Raw genomic sequence first — 25350 nt, forward strand, 5'->3', positions numbered from 1 at the left:
CAGCTCATTGAATCTGCTCCCTGTGATGGACAAGAACTAATTATTAGGATTTTATGGATTATATAAACTTATGCTGATACTTCACACCAAGTTTTGAAATTCAATAGGTTTCCCACCTCAAGATTACATTCCTAATTTATTTAGAGATTCAGTGTGTCAACACACCCTTTCAGGCCAATGAGTGCAAGTGGTCCAATAACTCCCATGTGACTAATTAGCTGACTAACCCATTTGACTTTGGAATGTGGGAGGAAACCAGAGCATCCAGAGGAAACCCACACGATCACAGAGAGAACGTACAAACTCTTTAACGACAACGATGGAAATTGGACTTGAGTCATTGGTACTGTAATACCGCTAAGCTACCGATATGCCTGTTTATTTAATGTTTATATATAGTATATATGTGATGACCATAAGGCATCAGAGCAGAACATAGCAGGACATAATGATTGTGTGCAAGACAAGCTTTCCACTGTACCTCAAAAGGTTTGCCATATGAAGAGCATTTGATGGCTCTGGGCCTCTACTCACTGGAATTCAGAAAAATATCAGGTGACCTCATTCAAACCTATTGAATGTTGAAAAGCCTCAATAGAGTGGATGTTTCCTAAGGTCGGAGAGTCCAGAGGACACAGGCTCAGAATAGAAGGATATCCATTTAGAACGGAGATGAAGAGGAATAGCTAGAGAATGGTGAATCTGTGAAATTTTTTACCAGTTTTGCTGTAGAAGCCAAGCCATTAGGTATATTTAAGGCAGAGGTGTTAGATACTTGATTTGTTAGGGCATGAGGGGATACAGGGAGAAGGAAGGAGGGAAATGGATCAGACATGAAAAAATGGCAGAGCAGACTCAATGGGCCAAATGGTCTTAATTCTGCTCCTATATCTTATGGTCTTCTTGTCTTACATGTGACCAATTCTAATACTCCCTCACTTGGACTCACCTATTACCTGCCAGCTTGTGCTTCTCTCCCTCCCCATACTTATTTTAATTCTGGCTTCTTCCCCCTTTCTTTCCAGTCTTAATTAAGGGTCTTGGCTTGAAACGTCAACTGTTTATTCCTCTCCATTGATGCTGCCTGATCTGCTGAGTTCCCCAGAATTTTGTGTGTGTTCCTGCTCTCTCTAACCCTTCACTCTCTCTTTCAACTTCCATCCCTCACTTTCATTCAAAGACAAATCATTTACTCTCTCCACAATTCAAAATTAATGTTACAATGTGATTAAAGCTGAAATTTACCCAAGGTTTTTATAATTACATGATTAACAATTACTTATAATCATTTGACAGAATTATAATGTGATAAAGTTACTTATAATGATTTGTTATATTTCATTATAATCTGAGCAATTAATGAATAAATATGTACCTATTTTTGTAGGCTTCCATTAACTGGTCAAAATTCTTAAGACATGATTCTGTGTTTTCACAGTATTTTAATATTTTGATATTTCAATACCATGAAGTAATGAACATTACCTCCCTATTCCTAATTTATGAGGGGTGATTAATAAGTTTGTGGGCTAAGGTAGAAGGAGTCAATTTTAGAAAACTTAACACATTTATTTTTCCTACATTTACACACTTAGTCCAGCGGTCATGGAGCATATGGATCCCTTCTTTGTAGAGGTCGGTGTCTTGGACTTCCGGAAGTGGTCCACAGCAGGGATGATTGATAAGTTTGTGGCCTAAGGTAGAAGGAGATGAGTTATTAACTTCAAACTTTCTGCATTTTCACTCAAAGATTTGAACTGCACATGCATGTAACTCATCTCCTTGTACACTGTTCAGTTATTTATTTTTATAGTTGTAGAGCACCACAGCACAGAAACAGGCCCTTTGGCCCATCTAGTCTGTGCCAAACTATTACTCTACCTAGTCCCATCGAAGTGCACCCAGACCATATCCCTCCTACCATCCCATCCATGTACCTATCCAAACTTCTCTTAAACGTTGAAATTGAACCTACATCCAACACTTTATCAGGTAGCTCAATCCACACTCTCACCACCCTCTGAGTGAAAAAGATCTCCCTCATGTTCCCCTTAAATATTTCACTTTAAAGAGATAGAGAGCTTAGTAACATGGTGTCATGGCAGTAGCTTTTCTCAATGTCAGCAAAAGAGCTGATCTTTGACTTCAGAAAGGGGGATGGTGTCACATGGTCCAGCCTACTTCAACAATCTTGAGGTTGAGAACTTCAATTTCCTAGGACTGAGCATCACCAATAGCCTGTCCTGGTCCAACCATGTAGATGCCATCGCCCAGAAAACTCTTCAACTCCTCTGCTTCCTGAGGGGGAGCTAAAGAAATTCGACGTGTTCTCAACAATTTTTATCAATGCATTCTACCAGGATGCATCAAAGTTCAAAGTACATCTATATCAGCATATGCAATCCTGGGATTCATTTTCTTGTGGGCATTCACAGTAAATACAAGAAACACAATAGAATCAGTGAAAGACCACACCCAACAGGATGGATAACAACCAATGTGCAAATGCAAAAAGAAATAATAATAATAAATCGTTTCTCACTGGCACTTACGCATGGGAGGGGGGAGCTGGGGGGGACTTTGGGGTTCTCACGTTTAACTGTCGTTCATTCTTTGGGGCACTTCTCTATTTTCATGGATGTTTGTGAAGAGAAAGCATTTCAGGGTATATATTGTATACATTTCTCTGACACTAAATTTGACCTTTGAACCTTTGATAAGCAATAAATTTTTGAGAAAATGAGATGAAAGGTTGTTGAAAATGAGTTCATAAATTGCGGCAACAACTCATTGATGGGGTGAGTGAAGATGAGTGAGGGTATCTTCTCTGGTACAAGAGCCTGATGGCTGAGGAGTAATATCTGTTCCTGAACCTGGTGGTGTGGGTCCTGAGGCTCCTGTGCCTGTACACCCCTCATGATGGCAGCAGTAAGATGAAAGCTTGTTCTGGATGGGGGCAGTCTCTGATGACAGGTGCTGCTTTCCTGAGAGAACATTCCATTTAGATAGCGGGGAGGACTTTACACATGATGGGCTGGGCCGTATCTGCAACTTTTTATAGGGTTTTTCATACAAGGGCATTGGTGTTTCCATACCAAGCTGCAATACAACCAATATACTCCCCACCACACATCCACAGTATTTTGTCAAATCTTGAGATGATATGCCAAATCTTCGCAAACTTCTAAGAAAGTAGAAGTGCTGCGATGCATTCTTGGTATTTGCACTTACAGGCTGGACCCTGGACAGATCCTCTGAAATGATACCACTGAGGAATTTAAAGTTGCTGATCCTCTCCACCTCTAATCCCTCGATGCGGACTGGCCCATGGACTTTCAGTTTCCTCCTCCTGAAGTTAATAATCAGCTCCTTGGTCTTGCTGACATTGAGTGAAAGGTTGTTATTGTGGCATTCTCCTCAGCCAGGTTTTTAGTTACGTTACTATATGCTGATTTGTCACACCTTTGATTCGGCCAATGACGGTGTCGTCGTCAACAAACAAATAGAGCATTGGAGCTGTGCTTAGCCTCACAGTCATAGATGTAAAGTTAGAAGAGCAAGAGCGAAGTAAACAGTCGTGTGGTGCACCTTAGCTTGGTATGGCAATATGGCAACTGCTTCTGATATCAAAGATACAAAAGCCTGAAAGCACATCCCACTAGGCTCAGACACCTTCTACCCCACTTTTATAACATTATTGATTATTTCCCTAGTATGATAAGATAGACTCTTGACCTCACCATCTATCTCGTTATGACCTTGCACCTTATTGTTTACCTGCACTGCACCTTCTCTGTACCTGTTACACTTTATTCTGCATTCTGTCATCGTTCTATCGGAGGCGGTGGTGGAGGCGGAAATGATAGGGTCCTTTAAGAGACTCCTGGATGGCTACATGGAGCTTAGAAAAATAGAGGACTATGGGTAAAGCCTAGGTAGTTCTAAGGTAGGGACATGTTTGGCACAGCTTTGTGAGCTGAAGGGCCTGTATTGTCTGTATGTTTTCTATGTTTCTGTTACCTTAATACACTATGTAATGATCTGCTCTGTATGAACTGTATGTAGGACAGTTTTTCACTGTATCTTCATACATGTGACAATAATAAACAAATACCAATTCTTTAGCCCAAGATATCTGTCCCAACTATACCAGTATTAACTAATCCCATTTGTCTGCAGATGATCCATATGTCTCCATTCCCTGCCTGATCATGTGCCTGTCTAACTGCCTCTTCAATGCACTGTCGTACTTGCTTCCACCTCTTCCACTGACATGTTCAAGCTACCTGCAAGTCTCTGTTTAAAAAAACATGCCTCATAAATCACCGATAAACTTCTCTCTTCTCATCTAAAGTACATGTCCTCTAGTATTTGACATTTCAGCCTTGTCTATCTAACTTTCTCCTTCTAATCTGAAATGCTTGTCCACTCGCACTTGACATTTCAGACTTGGGTATCTAGCCTGTCAATGTCTCTCATGACGTTATAAACTACTATCAGGTCTCCCTATGGGGGCGGGGTCACAGTAGTGTTGTGGTTAGCATAATACTGTTAGAACACTGGTGATCTCGATTCAGGTTCAATACCACCATGGTCTTTAAGGAATCTTTTATACACACACTTACTGTAATTTATTATTTTTATTATGTATTTCACAACATATGCCAGTGATATTAAACCTGATTCTCCCCATGACCACATGGGTTTCCTCCAGATGCTCTGGTTTCTTCCCACAGTCCAAAGACGTACTGGTTAGTACCTTAATTGGTCATTGTAAATTGTCCCGTGATTAAATAGGTGGGTTGTTGAACAGTGCAGCTCAAAGGGCCAGAGGGGTCTATTCTGCGCAATGTCTGTAAATAAAATACATAAATAAATAAAATTAATTACTTTGTTGACAAGATCCCTTGAGGAATAATTCTCATATGATAAAATTTTGTATAAGGTTTGAACATGATTTAATTCAAGCAAGCAACTATGAATGTATGAGATGCAATTGTAGAGTAAGAAATCACATTAAAATATGTGGCAGTTGATATGCATGATCTACATAAAGAATTAATCAATACCTAAGAAAAAATGTAGTCACCCTTTAGGCATTGACATCCAACTGTGGAAAAAAAGAGTTTAGATGTTAAATGAAGGAAATGGATTATAATATTGCATAGGGTTTGGAATAATTTCAGAATTCTAAATCAAAGTCAAGATTATTGTCATACCTACAAGTCCATTTCCACACAGGTACAATGAAAAACTTACTTGCAGCAGCATTATGGACACATAGCATCAGATAAGCTACATTCAAAAAAGAACATAGATTAATATACATGATCGTTACAAGAACACAATTAGAACAGAAAAGGCAGAAGCATTTTTTGTACAAGGTATTCAAAGTGGTCATAGTTTTGCTAAGTTCTAGTGATGAGGATTGTGCAGGTTTATTCAAGAACCAAATGGTTGAAGGGAAGTAGCTGATTTTGAAAATGGTGGTGTGTGGACTTCAGGCTTCTGCACCTCCTTGGGATCATTGATGATAAATTCAGCAAAAGGGTTCTAAGGCAACGATAAGGAATATAAAAGTGAAGAACAAGAGTAATTGGGGGAAAATCATGAAAGACAGTGTAAACTTCAGTAGTTATTTTCAAATCAAAGGTTAACCCATGTCACTCAGAGTTATGGAGCTGGACAGCATTAAAACAGACCCCTCAGTACAATCATTAACACAGAAGAGATCCTGTAAATGTTGGAAATCCAAGCGAAGAAAAAGCATTTCAGGTTGTATATTGTATACATTTCTCTAACATTAAATTGAACCTCTGAACACACACAAAATGCTGGATGAACTTAGATCATGCAGCATCTGTGTATGTATCTCCAGCATTTTGTGAGTATTCTCCTTCAATCCATCACATTCATGCTGACCTGGCTCTGTTCCATTAGCCAAAGTTTGGCCGATATCCCTCTAAAGCAGGGGTTCTCAACTTTTTTTTGCCAAGGATCAATACCATTGAGGAAGGGGTCCATGGACCCTGAGTTGCGAAGCCCTGCTCTAAACCTTTGGTAAGCTGGTAAAATTGGCAAATTAGTTTAATATTGTCATGTGTACCAAGGTATAGTAGAAAAACTTGCCTTGCATATCATTCTTACAGATCATTTCATCACATCAATGAATTGAGCTGATACAAGGGAAAACAACAACGGAATGCAGAAGGAAGTGTTACAGGAAGTGCAGTGCACGTAGACATTAAGATGCAAGTTCATAACAAGATAGTTTGTGAGGACAAGAATCCATGTTAATGTACCAGAGAACCATTTACTAGTCTTACAATAGCAGCATAGAAGCTGTCCTTGGGCTTGGTGGGACGTGCTTTTGTATCTTCTGCCCAACGGGAAAGGGGAGATGAGAGAATGCTCAGAGTGGGTGAAGTCTTTGATTATGTTGTCTGCTTTACTGAGGTACGGAGAAGTGTAGACAGAGCTTTCCTATCCATGTATAACATGATTATGGCACCAGCAACACAGGTTCAATTTCACTGATGGCATGATTTTCCTCTGGATTTCCTCCCACATTTCAAAGACTTACAAGTTAGGTTAATTAGTCACATGAGTGTAACTGGGCAGCACGGACTCACTGGGCCTGTTACCCTGCTGTGTCTCTAGATAAATAGATGAAAGTGCAATATGTCCAAATTTTTTGATAAAATGAAATCAGGTAACAGTATGAATTGTGTAAAGTAGACAGCAAACAGGTCAATCCAGAGTAATGCACACAAAATGCTGGAATAACTCAGCAGGCCAGGCAGCATCTATGGAGGGGAAAACACTGTCAACATTTTGGACCAAGACCCTGCTTAAGGCCTTGAAAGAAAGGAGGAAGATGTCAGAATAAAAAAGTGAGAAGAGGGGAAGGAGGACAAGCTGGAAGGGGATAGATAAAGCCAGGAAGATGGGAAAGGAAAAGGGCTGGAGAGGAAGGAATCCGATAGGAGAGGAGAGTGGACCACAGGAAAAAGGGAAAGATGAAGGGACCCAGGGGAAGGCAATAAGCAGGTGAGAAGAAGAGATAAGAGGTCACTTAGCAGTCCCAGAGATTGGAGTGGAGGGCATGATGCAAACCTATAGAAGTGGGGAGTAGAGGTTTTGCTTGCTGCTCACTGTGCAGAATCTACACTCTCCTTGGTATTATGGGGGCTGCAAAGGAAAGAGCCCTCAGGACTGTCACACAGGCTGCTAAGTGAGATGGATCAAGAGGTGTAACCCATGGAGCAAAGCTGCTGGGACACAAGCCAGGACATGATCAGCCCTGGCTGGGTCACCTAGTCAGCTGATGTTGAAAGACCCGAAACTCCTGATGACCCCAGGTTACGTCGCCGATGATATGTCTCAGTGGATCCTACGATGTATCTCCGCATTATAATATTGGAACTGATGTAAAATATTAGCCAAGATTATATTGAATAGAGATGAAATTTGAGAAATCTCTTTCATTCTTTCAAAGAAAATAGTGTTTAAGATCTTTTGTGTACATCTTGCTGTGGGTTCCCTTAGACCTGAGAAGGTATGGAACTGACCAGAAACTTACACAGTAGGGTACACCTCTCCAGAAAAGTTGCTCACACGTCGTGGCAATGCAGACCGTAACCACTGTCATTGGTCCGGTTGGTAGCATCGCATTTCCTCCTACGCATTTCCGGTTGCTTCTTCTCCACCATGTCTGTAGGCTGTGCATACACCGATACGAAATAGATGAACCAAATCATCAAATCTATCTGCAGACATGCGAAAATGTTTGAAATACATTTCCTCATCTATATCTCTCACGAAGAAACTTATGGTAGACTTATTCAGAAAGTCAGAAGGCATGCGATCCAGGGAAGTTTGGCCAGGTGGATTCAGAATTGGCTTGCCTGCAGAAGGCAGAGGGTTGTGGTGAAGGGAGTGCATTCAGATTGGAGGGTTGTGACTAGTGGTGTCCCACAAGGATCTGTTCTGGGACCTCTACTTTTCATGATTTTTTTTAACGACCTGGATGTGGGGGTAGAAGGTAGGGTTGGCAAGTTTGCAGATGACACAAAGGTTGGTGGTGTTGTAGATAGTGTAGAGGATTGTTGAAGATTGCAGAGAGACATTGATAGGATTCAGAGATGGGTGCAGAAGTTGGCTGAGAAGTGGCAGATGGGGTTCAACCCGGAGAAGTGTGAGGTGGTACACTTTGGAAGGACAAACTCCAAGGCAGAGTACAAAATAAATGGCAGGATACTTGTGGAGGAGCAGAGGGATCTGGGGGTACATGTCCACAAATCCCTGAAAGTTGCGTCACAGGTAGATAGGGTAGTTCAGAAAACTTCTGGGGTTTTAGCTTTCATAAGTCAAGGGATAGAGTTTAAGAGACGCGATGTAATGATGCAGCTGTATAAAACTCTAGTTAGGCCACACTTGGAGTACTGTGTCCAGTTCTGGTCGCCTCACTATAGGAAGGATGTGGAAGCATTGGAAAAAATAATGATCGGCAGGCCAATTTGTAAGAAGAGTCCCCTATAGGTACTCAGCCTGCTGCTGCTTCTGTATTTTAATAAATGGCAATAAAAGCCTGCAATGGCTCTAACGGTGAATTACTAGAAACATAGAAAACCTACAGCACAATACACGCCCTTCGGCCCACAAAGGTGTTAGAAATTACCTATAGCCCTGTATTTTACTAAGCTCCATGTATCTATCTAAAAGTTTCTTAAAAGACTCTATAGTATCCGCCTCCACCACCATTGTCAGCAGCCCATTCCACACCCTCACCACTCTGAGTAAAAAAATCTTACCATTGACATCTCCTCTGTACCTACTCCCCAGCACCTTAAACCTGTGTCTTCTTGTGGCAACCATTTCAGCCCTGGGAAAAAGCCTTTGACTATCCACATGATCAATGCCTCTCATCATCTTACACATCTCTATCAGGTCACCTCTCATCCTCCTTTGCCCCAAAGAGAAAAGGCCGAGTTCACTCAACCTATTCTCATAAGGCATGCTCCCCAATCCAGGCAACATCTTTGTAAATCTCCTCTGCACCCTTTGTATGCCTTCCACATCCTTCCTGTAGTGAGGCGATCAGAACCGAGCATAGTACTCCAAGTGGGGTCTGACCAGGGTCCTATACAGCTGTAACATTACCTCTCAGCTCCTAAATTCAATTCCGTGATTGATGAAGGCCAATACACCATATGCCTTCTTAACCACAGAGTCAATCTGTGCAGCAGCTTTGAGCGTCCTATGGACTCAGACCCCAAGATCCCTCTGATCCTCCACACTGCCAAGAGTCTTACCATTAATACTATATTTTTCCATCATATTTGACCTACCAAAATGAACCACTTCACATTTATCTGGTTTGAATTCCATCTGCCACTTCTCAGCCCAGTTTTGCATCCTATCAATGTCCCACTGTAACCTCTGACAACCCTCCACACTATCCACAACACCTCCAAATTTAAGGCTGATTTATACTTAAGCGTCGCATCTACTCCATATGTGTCGCATACCCTACGCCGTACCCTACACAGTAGGGTACACCTCTCCAGAAAAGTTGCTCACACGTCGTGGCAATGCAGACCGTAACCACTGTCATTGGTCCGGTTGGTAGCATCGCATTTCCTCCTACGCATTTCCGGTTGCTTCTTCTCCACCATGTCTGTAGGCTGTGCATACACCGATACGAAATAGATGAACCAAATCGTCAAATCTATCTGCAGACATGCGAAAATGTTTGAAATACATTTCCTCATCTATATCTCTCACGAAGAAACTCAAAGCAGTGGCATAGAAACCCCACTGCCAACTAGCGTTTTGGCACACACCAGCACATGCTCGCTACAGCATAGACTGACGCAGAAGTGAAAATTGGCTACAGCTTAGGCTGTGGCTTAGCCCGTACACACAATAATAAATCAGCCTTTAGTGTCATCAGCAAACTTACTAACCCATCCCTACATTTCCTCATCCAGGTCATTTATAAAAATCACGAAGAGTAAGGGTCCCAGAACAGGTCCCTGAGGCACTCCACTGGTGACTGACCTCCATGCAGAATATGACCAGTCTACAACCACTCTTTGCCTTCTGTGGGCAAGCCAATTCTGGATCCACAAAGCAATGTCCCCTTGGATCCCATGTCTCCTTACTTTCTCAATTAGCCTTACGTGGAGTACCTTATCAAATTCCTTACTGAAATCCATATACACTACATCTACTGCTCTTCCTTCATCTATGTGTTTAGTCACATCCTCAAAAAATTCAATCAGGCTCGTAAGGCACGACCTGCCCTTGACAAAGCCATGCTGACTACTCCTAATCATATTATACCTCTCCAAATGTACATAAAACCTGCCTCTCAGGATCTTCTCCATCAACTTACCAACCACTGAGTTAAGACTCACTGGTCTATACTTTCCTGGGCTATCTCTACTCCCTTTCTTGAATAAAGGAACAACATCCGCAATCCTCAAATCCTCCGGAAACTCTCCCGTCCCCATTGAGGATACAAAGATCACCACCAGAGGCTCAGCAATGTCTTCCCTCACCTCCCACATAGCCTGGGGTACATCTCATTCTGTCCCAGTGACTTATCCAACTTGATGCTTCCAAAACTTCCAGCACGTCTTCTTTCTTAATATCTACATGCTCAACCTTTTCAGGCTTCTGCAAGTCATCACTACAATCACTAAGATCCTTTTCCGTAGTGAATACTGAAGTAAAGTATTCATTAAGTACCTCTGTTATTTCCTCTGGTTCCATACACACTTTCCCATTGTCATACTTGATAGGTCCTGTTCTTTCACGTCTTATCTTCTTGCTCTTCACGTACTTGTAGAATGCCTTGGGGTTTTCCTTAATTCTGCCCACCAAGGCCTTCTCATGGCCCCTTCTGGCTCTCCTAATTTCCTTCTTAAGCTCCTTCCTAGTAGCCTTATAATCTTCTAGATCTCTAACATTACCTGGCTCTCTGAACCTTTTGTAAGCTTTTCTTTTCTTCTTGACTAGATTTATTATAGCCTTTGTACACCATGGTTCCTGTACCCTACCATAACTTCCCTGTCTCATTGGAACGTACGTATACAGAACTCTACACAAATATCCCTGAATATTTGCCACATTTCTAAAGTACTTTTCCCTGAGAACATCTGTTTCCAATTTAAGTCACCTATTTCTTGCCTGATAATTCCCCTTACTCCAATTAAACACTTTTCTAACTTGCCTGTTCCTATCTCTCTTCAATGCTATGGTAAAGGAGATAGAATTATTATCACTATCTCCAAAATGTTCTCCCACTGAGAGATCTGACACCTGACCAGGTTCATTTCCCAATACCAAATCAAGTACAGCTGTTGTTCACTTTCTGGCTGATTAACCAGATTAATCAAGAATGTTTATTGTCATTTCCAGTACACAAGTGTAAAGGAGAAAGAAATAATTGTTACTCCAGATCCGATGCAACACAAAACACAATTAGATTAAGAATACAATTGTAATAAAATCGCAATAAATATAAATACATAAGATAGCTCATATACACAGATTGATTGTATGACCATAAAGTGATGCTAGGCACAGGGGTGTCTATACAGAAGGTGACTGACAGGAAGTAGTGGTGTTTGGGGATGTGGAGGGGTGGGTTAGTGGGTGGAGGTGTTGATAAGCCTTACTGCTTGGAGAAAATAACTGTTTTTGAGTTTGGTGTCCTGGTGCAGGTGCTACATAGCCTCCTCCCTGATGGGAGTGTAACAAATAGTCCATAAGCAGGGTGGGAGGGATCCTTCATGCTGTTATTGGTCTTTTTCCGGCACCTTTCCCTGATGGTAGGTAGGCTGGTGCAGTGATAATGAAGTAGTGTTTTTAGTTTCAAGGTCAAATTCAACATTGTTTAATGTAATTTCCTATACACAAGTGTAAAGGAGAATGAAATAATTGTTATTCCAGATCTGTTGCAGCACAAAAAAATTAAACTTTTAAAAATAATAAATATAAATACATAAGATAGCTTATAAACATAGATTGTATGCTAGGCACGGGAGTGTCTATCTATGAGATAAGATATAGTTATCTTTATACTTATTATTAAGAAACTCTACTTTTTCCATTAAACAATTTTTAACTGACCATAGAGTCATAGAACACTGCAGCACAGGAGTAGGCCCTTCAGCCCATCCTGTCAGTGCTGAACTGTGTTTCTGCCTATTCCCGCTGATCTGCACCCACATTACAGCCCTCTATACTCCTGCAATCCATATACCTATCCAAACTTCTCTTAAATGTTGAAATCAAACCTGAATCCAGCACTCCACCACCATCTGAATGAAAAAGATGCCGTCATGTTCTCTGTAAACATTTTACCGTTCACCCTTAACCCATGACCTCTAGTTCTAATCTCACTCAACCTCAGTTGAAAAAGCCTGCTTGCATTTATCCTATCTATATCCCTCATAATTTTGTATACCTCTACCATGTCTCCCTTCATTCTCCTATGCTCCTGGAAAAAAAGTCCTAACCTATTCAACCTTTCCATGTAACTCAGATTGTCAAGTCTTGGCAACGTCCTTGTAAATTTTCTCTGTACCCTTTCAATCAATTTACCAGACAATAGCAGAAACAGCCATGAGCAATCAACAATTAGCACCAAGTCATAGGCACCCTAGCTACAGTCTATATAAGTGCCTGAAATGTTTGTACAGTATTGTATACCGCCAAGCAAAATAACATTCCTCTGAACCAAGGTGCGCAGTCCAAAGCTGTACCAGTTAGTAGGTTTGTTGGTCATTATAAACTGTTCCATGATTGGGATAGAGTTAATCGGGTCTGCCAGCAGTTGTTGGGACAGTGTGCCTCGAAAGGCCAGAAGGGCCACCTCTGTGCTGTTGTGTTTTGTAACTTCAAAGCAATAAACTAATTCCAAGAAAGACACAGAGTCTGAAATGTGAGTCTAGCTTCATCTTTTGCTTTAAACAAGGCACGTAAGTATCACATGGTAGCATGATGATGTATGCAGTTCACATATTTATACATATAACCCGTAATGTATAACCCGTAATGAATTGTATAAATGAGCAAGAATGCTCATTGAAAAAATATATATGTACAAGATTACTGAAATGTTACTTAAACATTAAATACAAAATGTGCTGAATTGCTAAATCAAATTAAAAATAAAACAACACATAAAGTAATATTACCACAAATAAATTAACAAATAGTAAGGTGCTTTACGAGACAAGGTAAAAAGTAAACAGTATAACTCTACTGGTGCTTCATACATGATGGTGGCAGGGAGTTCAGTAGTCTTACGAACTAGGAGAAAAAGCTGTTTCTGATCCTGACAGTCCTTGTCCTAATGCTACGGTACCTCCAGGGGTCAAGGAGATTGTGGGACAGATGGGAGGGATCACTAGAATCTTAAGGGTTGTGTAAACAGCACTCCTGATAAATATCTGTGATAGGTAAAAGAGAGACTCCAATGATCCTCTCAGAAGTCCTTGCAGTCCTTTACAGGGACTTGAGGTAATAACTGGGCCCTACAACGAATTTGGCAAGCCAGACTAAAAAGCAAAGGAAAATCTGAGCTAAACTGTTGGCAGGCAGTGGTAATGATACACAGAGAGAGAGAGAGAGAGAGAGAGAGAGAGACATGAGTCACCTAAAGTTGGATAATTTGATAATGTCAATATACTTATATCAAATTCTGTTTTTATTTCAACTCATCTATTTCTTCGTCTTTTTTTTTAATGTGTAAGGGAGTTTCTGCGTCTATCACTTTCTCAGACATGGTAATTGTAATTAAAAGTGTGGCTCAGACACAAAAATAACTATATATATATATATTCCTCCAAGGAGCTTGAAAGTAAGTGTTTGATGAGACGACAGCTCCTGTATTTGATGTATTCTTGTTCAATAGACTTGGCTGTTCGCCATTCACTCCAAGGCAAGGTCATAACTAAAGCAGATTCAAACAGTATTCATTTGCAGATACCATGACTTGTTCAAGGAAAAATGAGAGAAGCGCTTTTTTTTTAAAACTGTGGTTAATACGCTGAGAGAATATAATATTTCACCAAAGTAATTATATTTGTTGTAATCAGGAACATGTTATTTTATTGTTTAGCTAGAACATGATGCTTTTTCATTCTCCTGATGCTATAATATTTCAAATTAGCTGGGAGCAGTGTGGTTCTCCTCGAGTCTGCTCTCTCATTAGACGTGGGGAAAGTCAGAAAGAAAAGATAAATGCCTTTCATTAATAGGACTCCTTTTACAGCCAGAGAAAGTCAAAAAGTCCCGTGCCGCCAGTGAAGAACTTTTTACTTGAAGTGGCCACTTTATTTGGCACAGTGTGGCCTTCTGTTGCTGTAGCCCATCCACTTCAAGGTTTGACATGTTGTGCGTTCAGAGATACCCTCCTGCACACCTCTGCTGTAACGTGTGGTTATTTGAGTCCTGTCAGCTTGAACCAGTCTGGCCATTCTCCTCTGACCTCTCTCATTAACAAGATGTTTTCATCCACAGAACTGCCACTCACTGGATGTTTTTTGTTTCTCATACCATTTTCTGCAAACTCTAGAGACTGTTGTGCGCAAAAATCCCAGGAAGTCAGCAATTTCTGAGATACTCAAACTAACCCATTTGGCACCAACAATCATTCCATGAACAAAGTCACTTAGATCACACTTCTTCCCATTTCTGATGTTGGATTTGAACAACAAATGAACCCTTTGCCATGTCTGCATGCTTTTATGTATTGAGTTGCTGTCACATGATTGGCTGATTTGATATTTGCATTAACAAGCAAGGGTACCTAATAAAGTGGCCACTTAGTGTATAATAATTGTGTTTTTAAGCATCGGCCTGCTATGGTCTGGGTCAAGCAGGTTCAACAGGTAATTTCAAAATGGAATTGTATTGAAACTTTGAAAAATTACATGGTGGCAGGACAGGGAAGAGCAGTGAGTTGTGGGATAAGTGAGCTGGAGATCGATAGTACTTTAGAGAGCAAGTCGTGTTGTGTTATTAATAAAGTGGCCACTGAGTGTATGTGGGTGTCAAGGTGAAGATATGTCTCTACTAAAGGGGGTGTAAGGTGCTTTTTCCCTCCGCTAGCCTACAGGTTAGCCTTAGGCAAGGTGTAGCACCTGCTTAGTCCCCAAATCAGTCACATGAAGCCATGGGATCTGGTGGTGGATGGTCATATGAGCAGCTGGTGCAAATCACAAGTCCTGGTTATGTGACCACTGACACCAGGCAGACAATCTCTGAAGGGTATTGATAATGGCTGGGGTCACTGGTCTCATAAAGACCGGGCAAATGAAAATAACCAGAAAATATTTTTCAGGGCACAGTTCCTTGGAACACAAGAGATTGAGGGGAATGCATAAAATTCATGAGGTCTGGCAATTGAGTGACTACACATGGTCTTTCTTCCCAGAGTAGAACACACAAAATGCCGGAGGAACTCAGCAGATCAGGCAGCATCTATGGAAATTATTTCTTTATTCCTTTGAACATGCAGTCAAGCTATGTATGTAAACTATCTTAGGTATTTATATTTATTGTGTTCTTTATTTTATTGTGGGTTTTTTTGTGCTGCATCAGATCCAGAGTGACAATTATGTTGCCTTTCTTTACTCCTCTGTGCTAGAAATGACATCAAACAATATTGAATTTTGAATCTTTCCATAGATGCTGCTTGACCTGCTGAGTTCTTCCAGCATTTTGTGGGCATTGCTCTGGATTTCCAGAATCTGCAGAAACTTCTGTCTTTATGTCATTTCCCCAAGTTTCCCCAAGAATCAGAGGATGTTGGTTTAGTAAGAACTTGAAGGGCAACTATTTCATGTAGAGGGTAAAAGATTAAAAATAAAGGTTAGTTTTATCCATTGCCATTCCAAGATTTTGGTCCCTAGTCTCTGCTTGTGCCATGATGAGGCCACCCTCAGGGTGGGGGAGCAGCACTTTTTATTCAGTCTATCAATTTCAATTTCCAGTTTAAAAAATTCCCTCCTCCTCCTTCTATTCCCCACTCTGGCCTTTTACCTCTTCTTACCTGCCTAACAACTCCCCCTGGATCTCTTCCTCCTTCCCATTTTCCCCATGGTCCACTCTCTTCTCCTATCAGATTCCATCCTCTCCATCCCTTAACCTTTCTCGCTCACCTGGCTTCACCTATCACCATTAGCTTTTCCTCCTTCCTCTCCCCCACTTTTTTTATTCTGACGTCTTCCCCTTCCTTTTCAGTCCTGAAGAAGGGTCTTGGCCTAAAACGTTGACTGTTTATTCATTTCCACAGATGCTGCCTGGCCTGCTGAGTTCCTCCAGCATTTTGTGTGTGTTGCTCAGTGGAAAAAACATTATTTGTCACATGTACATAGAAACATAGAATGAAATATGTCATTTTTCAACACTCTCCAAGGATGTGCTGGGGGGGCAGCCCAACAAGTGTCACCACATTTTCAGCACCAAAGTAGCATGTCCAGATTTACTAACCCCGTTTTCGCCGTGACTGCGTGGGTTTCCTCCCACATTCCAAAGGTATATAGGGGCTAGCATTAGTAAATTGTGGACATGCTATGTTGGCACAGGAAGAGTAGCAACAGTTGTGGGCTGCCCACTGCACATCCTAGGACTGTGTTGATTCTTGATACAAGCAACACAATTCACCATGTTTCAATATGCATGCGTCAAATAAAACTAATCTTTATTTTAAGTGGTAAAGATTAATATCAAAGTTCAAAGTAAATTTATTATCAAAGTACATATTTGTCACCATATACAACCGTGAGATTTGTTTGCTTGCGGGCATAATCAATAAATTCAAGAAACACAATAGAATCAAGACTACACCCAACAGGATGGACAAACAACCAGAGCCCAGAAGACAACTGTACAAGTACAATAAGAAAGAAATAATAAATCAGTAAGCAATAAATATCGAGAACATGAGGTGAAAAGTCCTTGAAAGTGAATCCATAGGTTGTTGGACCAGTTCAGTGATGGGCGAGTGAAGTTGAGTGAAGTTATCCCCTTTGGTTCAAGGGCCTGATGGTTGAGGAGTAATAACTGTTCCTGAACATGGTGCTATGAGTCCAGAGGCTCCTGTACTTTCTTCCTGATGGCAGCAGTGAAAAGAGAGCATGACCTGGGTGGTGGAGTCCCTGATGATGGATGCTGCTTTCCTGCATTGTGTAAAAATACATTACTGGGGTGGGATCTGTGCAGTTTATTTTGAGAGTAAATTATGCGGAGAACTTAAGTTTAACCTCCGGTTGTTCCATAGAAATATTTGGATGTGATTACAGATGTCCCAACATCCCTTCACCATTGTCTTGAATCAAAGGTTGTTTGTAAAACACCGTGCTTCCTATGTTATGTCTGCAGAAGTCACTCAGAGGTGCTTTCGTCAGGAGTGGGTCAGTGAGTGAGTGCCTCTCACCCACACTGGGAGCAGATGCACGCTGACTTAACATCACAGGCTCTTGCTGTGGTTTAGTCTGCACTCCTCAAACCCCACCACACACATGCCTGCACGCTTACAGTCACTGGACACGGACTTAAGAAAGTACAAAGGACCGTCATAGTGAATTAGACAGGTGAAACTCGGAGTTTCTATTTCGATGGAGTTTGATGATGTTAAAGTGCCTAACATGTCCTACCCTGTGTGAGTGCAGTTGCTGACTCTACACTCCCTCCTCTTAACCTTGGCCCACATATTTTTATTAAAGGAAGACTTGAAAGGAATCCATTGTTTTTTTTCGTTCGAACTACTTTTATGAAAAGAACAGAAAGATTTTAACAGAAATTTCTTGTTCGTTTTATATGAAGCATAATTATATTTGCCATTGAACTGCCACAACATTTTTGAATAATTAGCAGATCTGAACACTTCTAAGTTCAATGCTGACATTTACACCTCCAGTTACAGGTAGTATCTTTTACCAAAAGGGCAAAAAACTACCACAGATGTGTAAATCTGAATGCATGCACAACATGCTCGAAATATTCAGGCATCATCTGTGGAGATAGTTAACGTTTAGGCCCAACCTTTTTTATGCCCTGGACCAATGCCATTAAGCAAGGGGTCCATCCACCCCAGGTTGGGAATCCCTGAATTAGAATATTAAAACAGATTAGTGTATGTTGCACTGACCTTTTAACCTTCTCCACAATCATTCTAAGCTTTCCTTCCTACATAGCCCTCCGTTTTTCTATCATCCATGTGCAGATCTAAGAGTCTCTTAAATGTCCCTGATGTATCTCCCTCTACCACCACCCCTGACAGAGTGTTCCACACACCTAACACTTACTCTGTAAAAAAACAACCTCAGACACCCCTCCCGCATGCTTTCTTCTAAATACCATAAATTTATGCCGGTTCATATTGGCTGTTTCCACCCTGGAAAAAAAAATTCTGTTCATCCACTCTATCTATGCCTCTTATCATCTTATACATCTCTATCAAGTCACTCTTCATCCTCCTTCACTCCAACGAGAAAAGCCTTCTCTCATTCAACCTATCCTCATAAAACCTGTCCTCTAAACCAGGCAGCATCCTAGTAAAGCTATAATGAGACGACCAGAACTGAACACAAGACTGTGGTCTAACTAGAGTTCAACCAGAGCCGGAACATCATCTCATGACTCTTAAACTCAATCCCCTGACTAATGAAGGCCAATGCATCATACACCTCTTTGATCACCTTATCAACTATTCAAACTATTAGTCATCTTTTCATTAATATTCAACATTATACAAGGATATTGCCTGGATTGGAGAGCATGCCTTATCAGAATAGGTTGAATGAACTTGGCCTTTTCTCCTTGGAGCGACAGAGGATGAGAGGTGATCTGTTAGAAAGGCATTGCTCGTGTGGATAGCCAGAAACTTTTTCCCAGGGTTGAAATGGTTAATACATGGGGGCATAGTTTTAAGGTGCTTGGAAAGTAGGTACAAGGGGGATGTCAGAAGTAAGTTTTTCTCACAGAGAGTGGTGGGTGCATAGAATGCACTGCCAGCAATGGTGGTGGAGGCTGATATAATAGGATCTTTTAAGAAGCTCTTAGATAGATACATGGAGCTTAGAAAAATAGAGGGCTATGCAGTAGGGAAATTCTAGACAGCTTCTAGAGTAGCCTACAAGGTCGGCACAACATTGTGGATCGAAGGGCCTGTAGATTTTCTATGTTTCTGAGAGTCACTTCCCTGCAGAAAAAATATCAATAAAATTGAAAGTGTAGAGAGAAAATTTAAAAACCTTTTGCCAGGACTTGAGGACCTGAGTTATAGCGAAAGTTTGAATAGGTTAGGATTTTATTCCCTGGAGCAAGGAGAATGAGGGGAGATTTGATAAAGGTATATAGATTTATGAAGAGTATAGATAAGGTGAATGCAAGTGGGTTTTTCCATTGAGGTTGGGTGAAACTAGAACTGGAGGTCATGGGTTAAGGGTGAAAGGAGAAATATTTAAGGGGAATATGAGAGGGATCTTTTTCAATCAGAGGGTGGTGCAAGTGTGGAACGAGCTGCCAGCAGAAGGGGTTGACACGGGTTCAATTGCAACATTTAAGAGAAGTTTGGGTAGGGTTTGAAGGGTTATGGTCTAGGTGCAGGTTGTTGAAACTAGACAGAGTAAAAGTTTGGCACTGACTAGATGGGCAGAAGGGCCTGTTTCTGTGTTGTAGTGCTCTATGACTATGCTGTTGTTAACTGTCTAGCTCTCGCCCAGTATCTGTGTTGCCCTGGAGCGGGTGTTGAAGCTGCAGATGTCTGGCAGGGAGACAAGAGAGAGCTGCAGTCAAAGTCACAACCGATGTGTAATATCTTTCCCTCTGTAATAAATTGACAGGCAGACACTCCATTCAAACATCTGCTGTGACGGAGGTGACAAACATGGAGAGAAAAGATGCAACTAACCTGAAAGGAGATGACGGGAAGAAACCTTCTAAGTCAAGTGCATCAACAGGAAGAGGTAGACCACTTCTCCAGATAGTAACTTGATTAGAGTTGATTTAGAATCAAAGTTCAAAGTAAATTTATTGTCAAAGTACATATTATATATGTCACTATACACAATCCAGTGTTTCATTCTCTTTTGGGCATTTACAATAAAACAAAGGAATACAATAGAATCAATGAAAAACTACACACAGAGACAGACAGCCAATGTGCAAAAGAAGACAAACGGTGCAAATACAAAAAATAATAATAATAATTATGGGTGGCGGAGTGAAGGTACCTCACTACTAAAGGAGGTGTAAGGTGCTGCTTCCCTCCACTAGCCTGCAGGTCACTCTTGGACAAGGTGTAGCACCTGCTTAGCCGCCCCACCCCTGATCAGGATCATGTGAAGCCATGGGAGCAGGTGGTGGATGGTCGTATGAACAGCTGGTGCATATCACAAATGTCCTGGTTATGTGACCATTGGCGCCAGGCAGACAAGCTCTGAAGGGTATTAATAATGGCTGGGGTCACCCGTCTTGTAAAGGCACTGTCCAGAAGAAGGCAATGACAAACCAGTTCTGTAGAAAAATCTGCCAAAAACAATCATGGTCACGGAAAGACCATGATCACTCATGTCAGACGACATGGCACATAATGAATGAACGAGAAAAATAAACAAGTAATATTGGAAACTTGAGTTATAGTTTCTTTGAAAGTGAGTCCATAAGTTATGGAATCAGTTCAGTGTTAGGAGACTGAAGTTATCCACACCGATTCAGTAGCCTGATGGCTGAAGGTAATAACTGTTCCTGAACCTGTTGGTGTGGGACCTAAGGCTCCTTTAGCTCTTTACCAATTATTTTTGTTCAGATGTATAGAACGTGTACCAGTACAGCATGGGAACAGACCAGTCAGCCCACAATGTCTGTGTCAAACACGATGCCAAGTTAAATTGAACCTCTTCTATTTGTATATGATCCATATCCATATCCCTCCATTCACTGTATATTCATGTGTCTATCTAAAAGCTTCTTCAACACTACTGTCATATATGCTTCAAGCACCACCCCAATACCCCTTACAGGAACCTTCCACTCTGCATCGGGGTAGCAGAGTAGCACAGTAAGAAACAGGTCTATGTTATGGGATTAAACTGCTGCCTTTATTTAGATCGAAATAACTTCACTGAACTGTTCCCACAACCTACAGGCTCACTTTCAAAGACTCTTCATCTCACGCAATCGACCAAATGCTTATTTATTTTATTAGTATTATTATTATTATTATTATTATTATTATTATTATTAAGCTTGTTTTTGCTGTTTCTTTGTATTTACTGTGTATATGGTGACTTATATGTTCTTTGATAATAAATTTTTACTTTGAACTTTGAACTAGACCACAGTCATCAGCATGATGAGCATTTCAGGTTGGAATTCTATGCTTGTAAGTGAATTATGCTCAGAATGCCATAGTCTGGCTTTCCTGTTGTGACATAACTCACTGGTGACATCAAACGAAATGATTATTAAATTACGTAGGATTAAAAGTAATTAATACCCTGCCTGTATCTCTTTGTTCATGACTATTTACTGATGCTATTATTTACTGATATATTATATTTCCAAGGCTTAGCCAAATTCAGCGTGTTCTGTTCTGATTTTTTGGTATGTAGGTGTCTCCGACAATACTGGCATTTATTGATCACTACCAGAAACCACCGAGAAACCCTTCATATATTTGAATATCCTTTAAACCTCCCTGTTTTAAAGATTAGCTTTATTTGGCACATGTACATTGAAACAACAAAACATACATTACAGCGAAATACTTTGTTTGTATCAAGTCAGGAATATTGTGCTGACAGCCCACAAGTGTCACCACGCCCGCTCAACTTAGAAACCCTATCCCATATGTCTTTGGAAAGTGGAGCACCCAGAGGAAACTTATGCAGTGGCGGGGAACGTGACCAAATTCCTTACAGACAGCATTGGGTATCGAACCCTGATAGATGATCACTTGCGCTGTAAACCACTGCACTACCGTATCAGCACACTCATCTGGGGCGGCACAGTAGTGTAGTGGTTAGCACAATGCTTCACAGTACTGTGACCCGAGTTCAATTCCTGCCACTGCCTGTAAAGAACTTTACATTCTTTCTGTGAGCATGTGGGTTTCCTCCAGGTGCTCTGGTTTCCTCCCACAGCCCAAAGTCATACCGATTAGTAGGTTAATTGGTCATTGTAAATTGCCCCTTAATTAGGCTAGGATTAAATCAGGGGATTACTGTGCAGCACAGCACAAAGGGCCAGTTTCACACTGTATCTCAATATGTTTTCAATAGGTTTTCTAAAATCTACCCCAACTTTTTAGCTTCTCCATAGAACCAGAGTCTCACTTCACCGAGACAATTCAGTATATCTCTGGACTTTGTCTGAGGCCTGGTTTTCCTTCCCAAACTCTTGTACCCAGAACTGGTCATAAGTTTTCAATATTTATTTCTTTAGCTATATCAGAATGGGGAAAAATATAATCTAAGTGACTTTGACCATGGAATGTTTGTTGGTGCCAGATGGAGTGGTTTGAGTATCTCAGAAATTACTGATCCCTGATATATCAAGCAGTAGAAAATCAAGGCAACTGGACTTGCTGTGTTGTCTAGATGTTTCATCACTCATCTAAGAGTCTTCTTCAGTTCTAATCCATGGAGGTAATGAGAAGGTTATTAGTCTTATTGGACTTAGAAAGTTCGTGTGAACTGTTGTGGAGATGCTGGGGTAGAGATTGCAAATTGCTGATAGGTGGTGTCGAACCCCATCCTCTATGTTCAGGGACTTCTTCTCCAATTTGACAAAGATGGCTTCTTTAATCCCTCGTTCAAACTACCTGTCCTCCCTGTCCAAAATACCCTGTCAAAATTTGTGTCATATGTCAGTGATAATAAAGTTGAATCTCATTCTGAAATGTATAGGGGACTAGAATCGCTCAAAGAGATTCAATGGGTCAAAATGGCCACCTTCTACTTCATATGGAAATCAGAATCAGGTGTAACATCACCGGCATATGTTGTGAAATTCATTAATTTAGCAACAGCAGTACATAAAAGAAACTTTGAATTACAGTATATATATATTCATACCCCATACCAGACAGTGATGTAGCCAGTCAGAATGCCCTCTATGGTGCATCTGTAGAAATTTGCGAGCGTTTTTGGTGACATACCAAATCTTCTCAAACTCCTAATGAAATATAGCTGCTATCATGCCTTCTTTATAACTGCATCAATATGTTGGCTTCAAGTTAGGTCCTCAGATATACTGACACCCATAAACTTATCTCTCTACTTCAGATCCCTCTATGAGGACTGGTGTGTGTTCCCTTGTCTAAGCCTTTCTGAAGTCCACAATTAGTTCTTTGGTTTTACAGGCACTGAGTGCAAATTTGTTGCTGCAACACCACTCAACTAGCTGGTATATCTGGCTAATATCCTAATTTTTGACTTCTGTTCCTCTAATAGTTTGTTAAAACATCCTTCTGATGTTTTGAATGATCTTTTCCACTTACCTTGTCAGCTCAAAGTTTAGCCTGCATAAATTCATAGCTCTGTAGTCTGCCCCCAAATTATACAATTTATTTACATAGAACATGCCAAATCAGGTTTAATATCACTGGCACATGTTGCATAATCTGTTGTTTTGCAGCAGCAGTACAGTGCAATACTCAATAATAAAAACCTGTAAATTGGGTGGCGGGGTGGAAACATGTCTCTGTCAAAGTTGCACTCCTTCCCTCACTAGCTTGCAGATCACCCTCAGACACCTGCTTAGGCCCACCCACCCCCCTCCCCAATCGGAGGAGGGATGGGAGTAGGTGGTGGATGGTCGTATGAGCAACCGGTGCAAATCACATGTGCATGTTGTGCGACCACTGACACCAGACAGACAATCTCCAAAGAGTATTGATAATGGCTGGGGTCACCCATCTTGTAAAGACACGGCCCAGAAGAAGGCAATGGAAAACCACTTCTGGAGAGAAAAATTGACAAGAACAATCATGGTCATGAGACTATGATCACCTATGTCATATGACACGGCACATAACGATGATAAATTACAATAAGAAATAAATACAGTGGATTCTGGTTATTTGGGCCATTGTTTATTTAGGACAACTTTTAAAGAACAAAACTAATTGAGAAAAGAGCTGGGAAAACAGATGGGTAGTGCAAAAAGAGAACCAAAATAGTGAGGAAGTGTTCATAGGTTCATTGTCCATTCAAGTATCTGATGGCTGAGGGGAAGAAATTGTTCCTAAAACATTGAGGCTCCTGTATCTCCTCCTTGATGGTAGCAATGAGAAGAGGCCAAGTTCAATAATCACCAAGAAAGGGAGGAATAGCTGGGAGGAGTTTGGTGCAATGGGTGCAATTCCAAGGAGTACATCCTGTATTTTTTTTAACTCTGAGCATCAAATGCTTTATCTTATTTCTTTTCCGGATCAGGACACGAGACACTGAAGAACATGTTCACTAAGATTGGAAAGATCGCACGATGTCACCTTAAGAACCTGTGCCATTTGCCTGAAGACCCTGCGGTGAGCCAGTCGCAGGATAGGACACCAGTTGCTCTGGGTCACTCAAAGAGGCGACCTTCTGCCCTTGGTGGTAAAGGGGTAGTGTGGAGGGTGACCTACAGGAGTGGCCGGACCGAGCGAACCCCACCTTGATAACATCAGCTTTGTCATCAAAATTTTCATTGTTTCATCTTCCACTTTAGGAAAGAAAATCTCTTGAAATGGACAACTGTGAATCATACATTAGGATGTGTCTGTAAACCTGCCTACCTGAAGTAACTTACTCTTTGAAATGTATGTTTTCAAATGGCTTTTGCTTGTATCTCATGAAATGCACTATCAGGATTCATAAAGGAAGTTTTAATTCCACTCAATGGGCTCTGTCCTCTATCCTTTTAGCTCAGGAACATGACGCCTCCTCAACAGAGATTACAGATTCTCAGTCTCCACAAAGTGACAAAACAAATTAATGACAGTAGAGCGGTGGATGTGGTGTACATGAGTATTGGTAAGGCATTTGACAAGATTCCCCATGGTGCCTCATTCAGAAAGTCAGGAGGCATGAGATTTAGGGAAACTTGGCAGCATGGATTCAAAATTATTTTGACCACAGAAAACAGAGGGTGGTATTAGTTGGAGCCTGGAGGTCGGTAATCTCCACAGGGATTTGTTCTGAAACCCCTGCTCTTTGTGATTTTTATAAATGACTCAGGTGAAGAAGTGGAAATGTGGGTTAGTAAATTTGCGGATGATATGAAGGTTGATAGTGTTGTGGATAGCATAGAACAGAGGTTCCCAACCTGGAGTCCACGGAC

The 25350-nt window shown here is 41.1% G+C and overlaps 1 protein-coding gene and 1 long non-coding RNA gene across 2 annotated transcripts in view; one reads left to right on the plus strand and one right to left on the minus strand.

Moving 5' to 3' along the window:
• The window catches only part of si:ch211-266k8.4 (carabin), a 165264-nt gene extending 140398 nt beyond the window's left edge, over positions 1-24866 (plus strand). The window contains exons 11-12 of the mRNA XM_059974000.1: positions 19869-19991; positions 24465-24866. Coding sequence (XP_059829983.1) covers positions 19869-19991; positions 24465-24688 — 347 coding nt within the window. The 3' untranslated portion in view covers positions 24689-24866. The remainder of the gene's footprint in view (positions 1-19868; positions 19992-24464) is intronic.
• On the minus strand, positions 1590-7679 carry LOC132396457 (uncharacterized). The gene is made up of 4 exons (XR_009512989.1): positions 7583-7679; positions 5070-5295; positions 4760-4853; positions 1590-1694 (listed from the first exon to the last, which is right to left on the minus strand). It is a non-coding gene; the product is annotated as an uncharacterized LOC132396457 (long non-coding RNA).
• Positions 24867-25350: the final 484 nt, after the last annotated feature.

Source organism: Hypanus sabinus, chromosome 7 (assembly GCF_030144855.1).
Source record: "Hypanus sabinus isolate sHypSab1 chromosome 7, sHypSab1.hap1, whole genome shotgun sequence".
In the NCBI taxonomy this organism is placed as follows: Eukaryota; Metazoa; Chordata; class Chondrichthyes; order Myliobatiformes; family Dasyatidae; genus Hypanus; species Hypanus sabinus.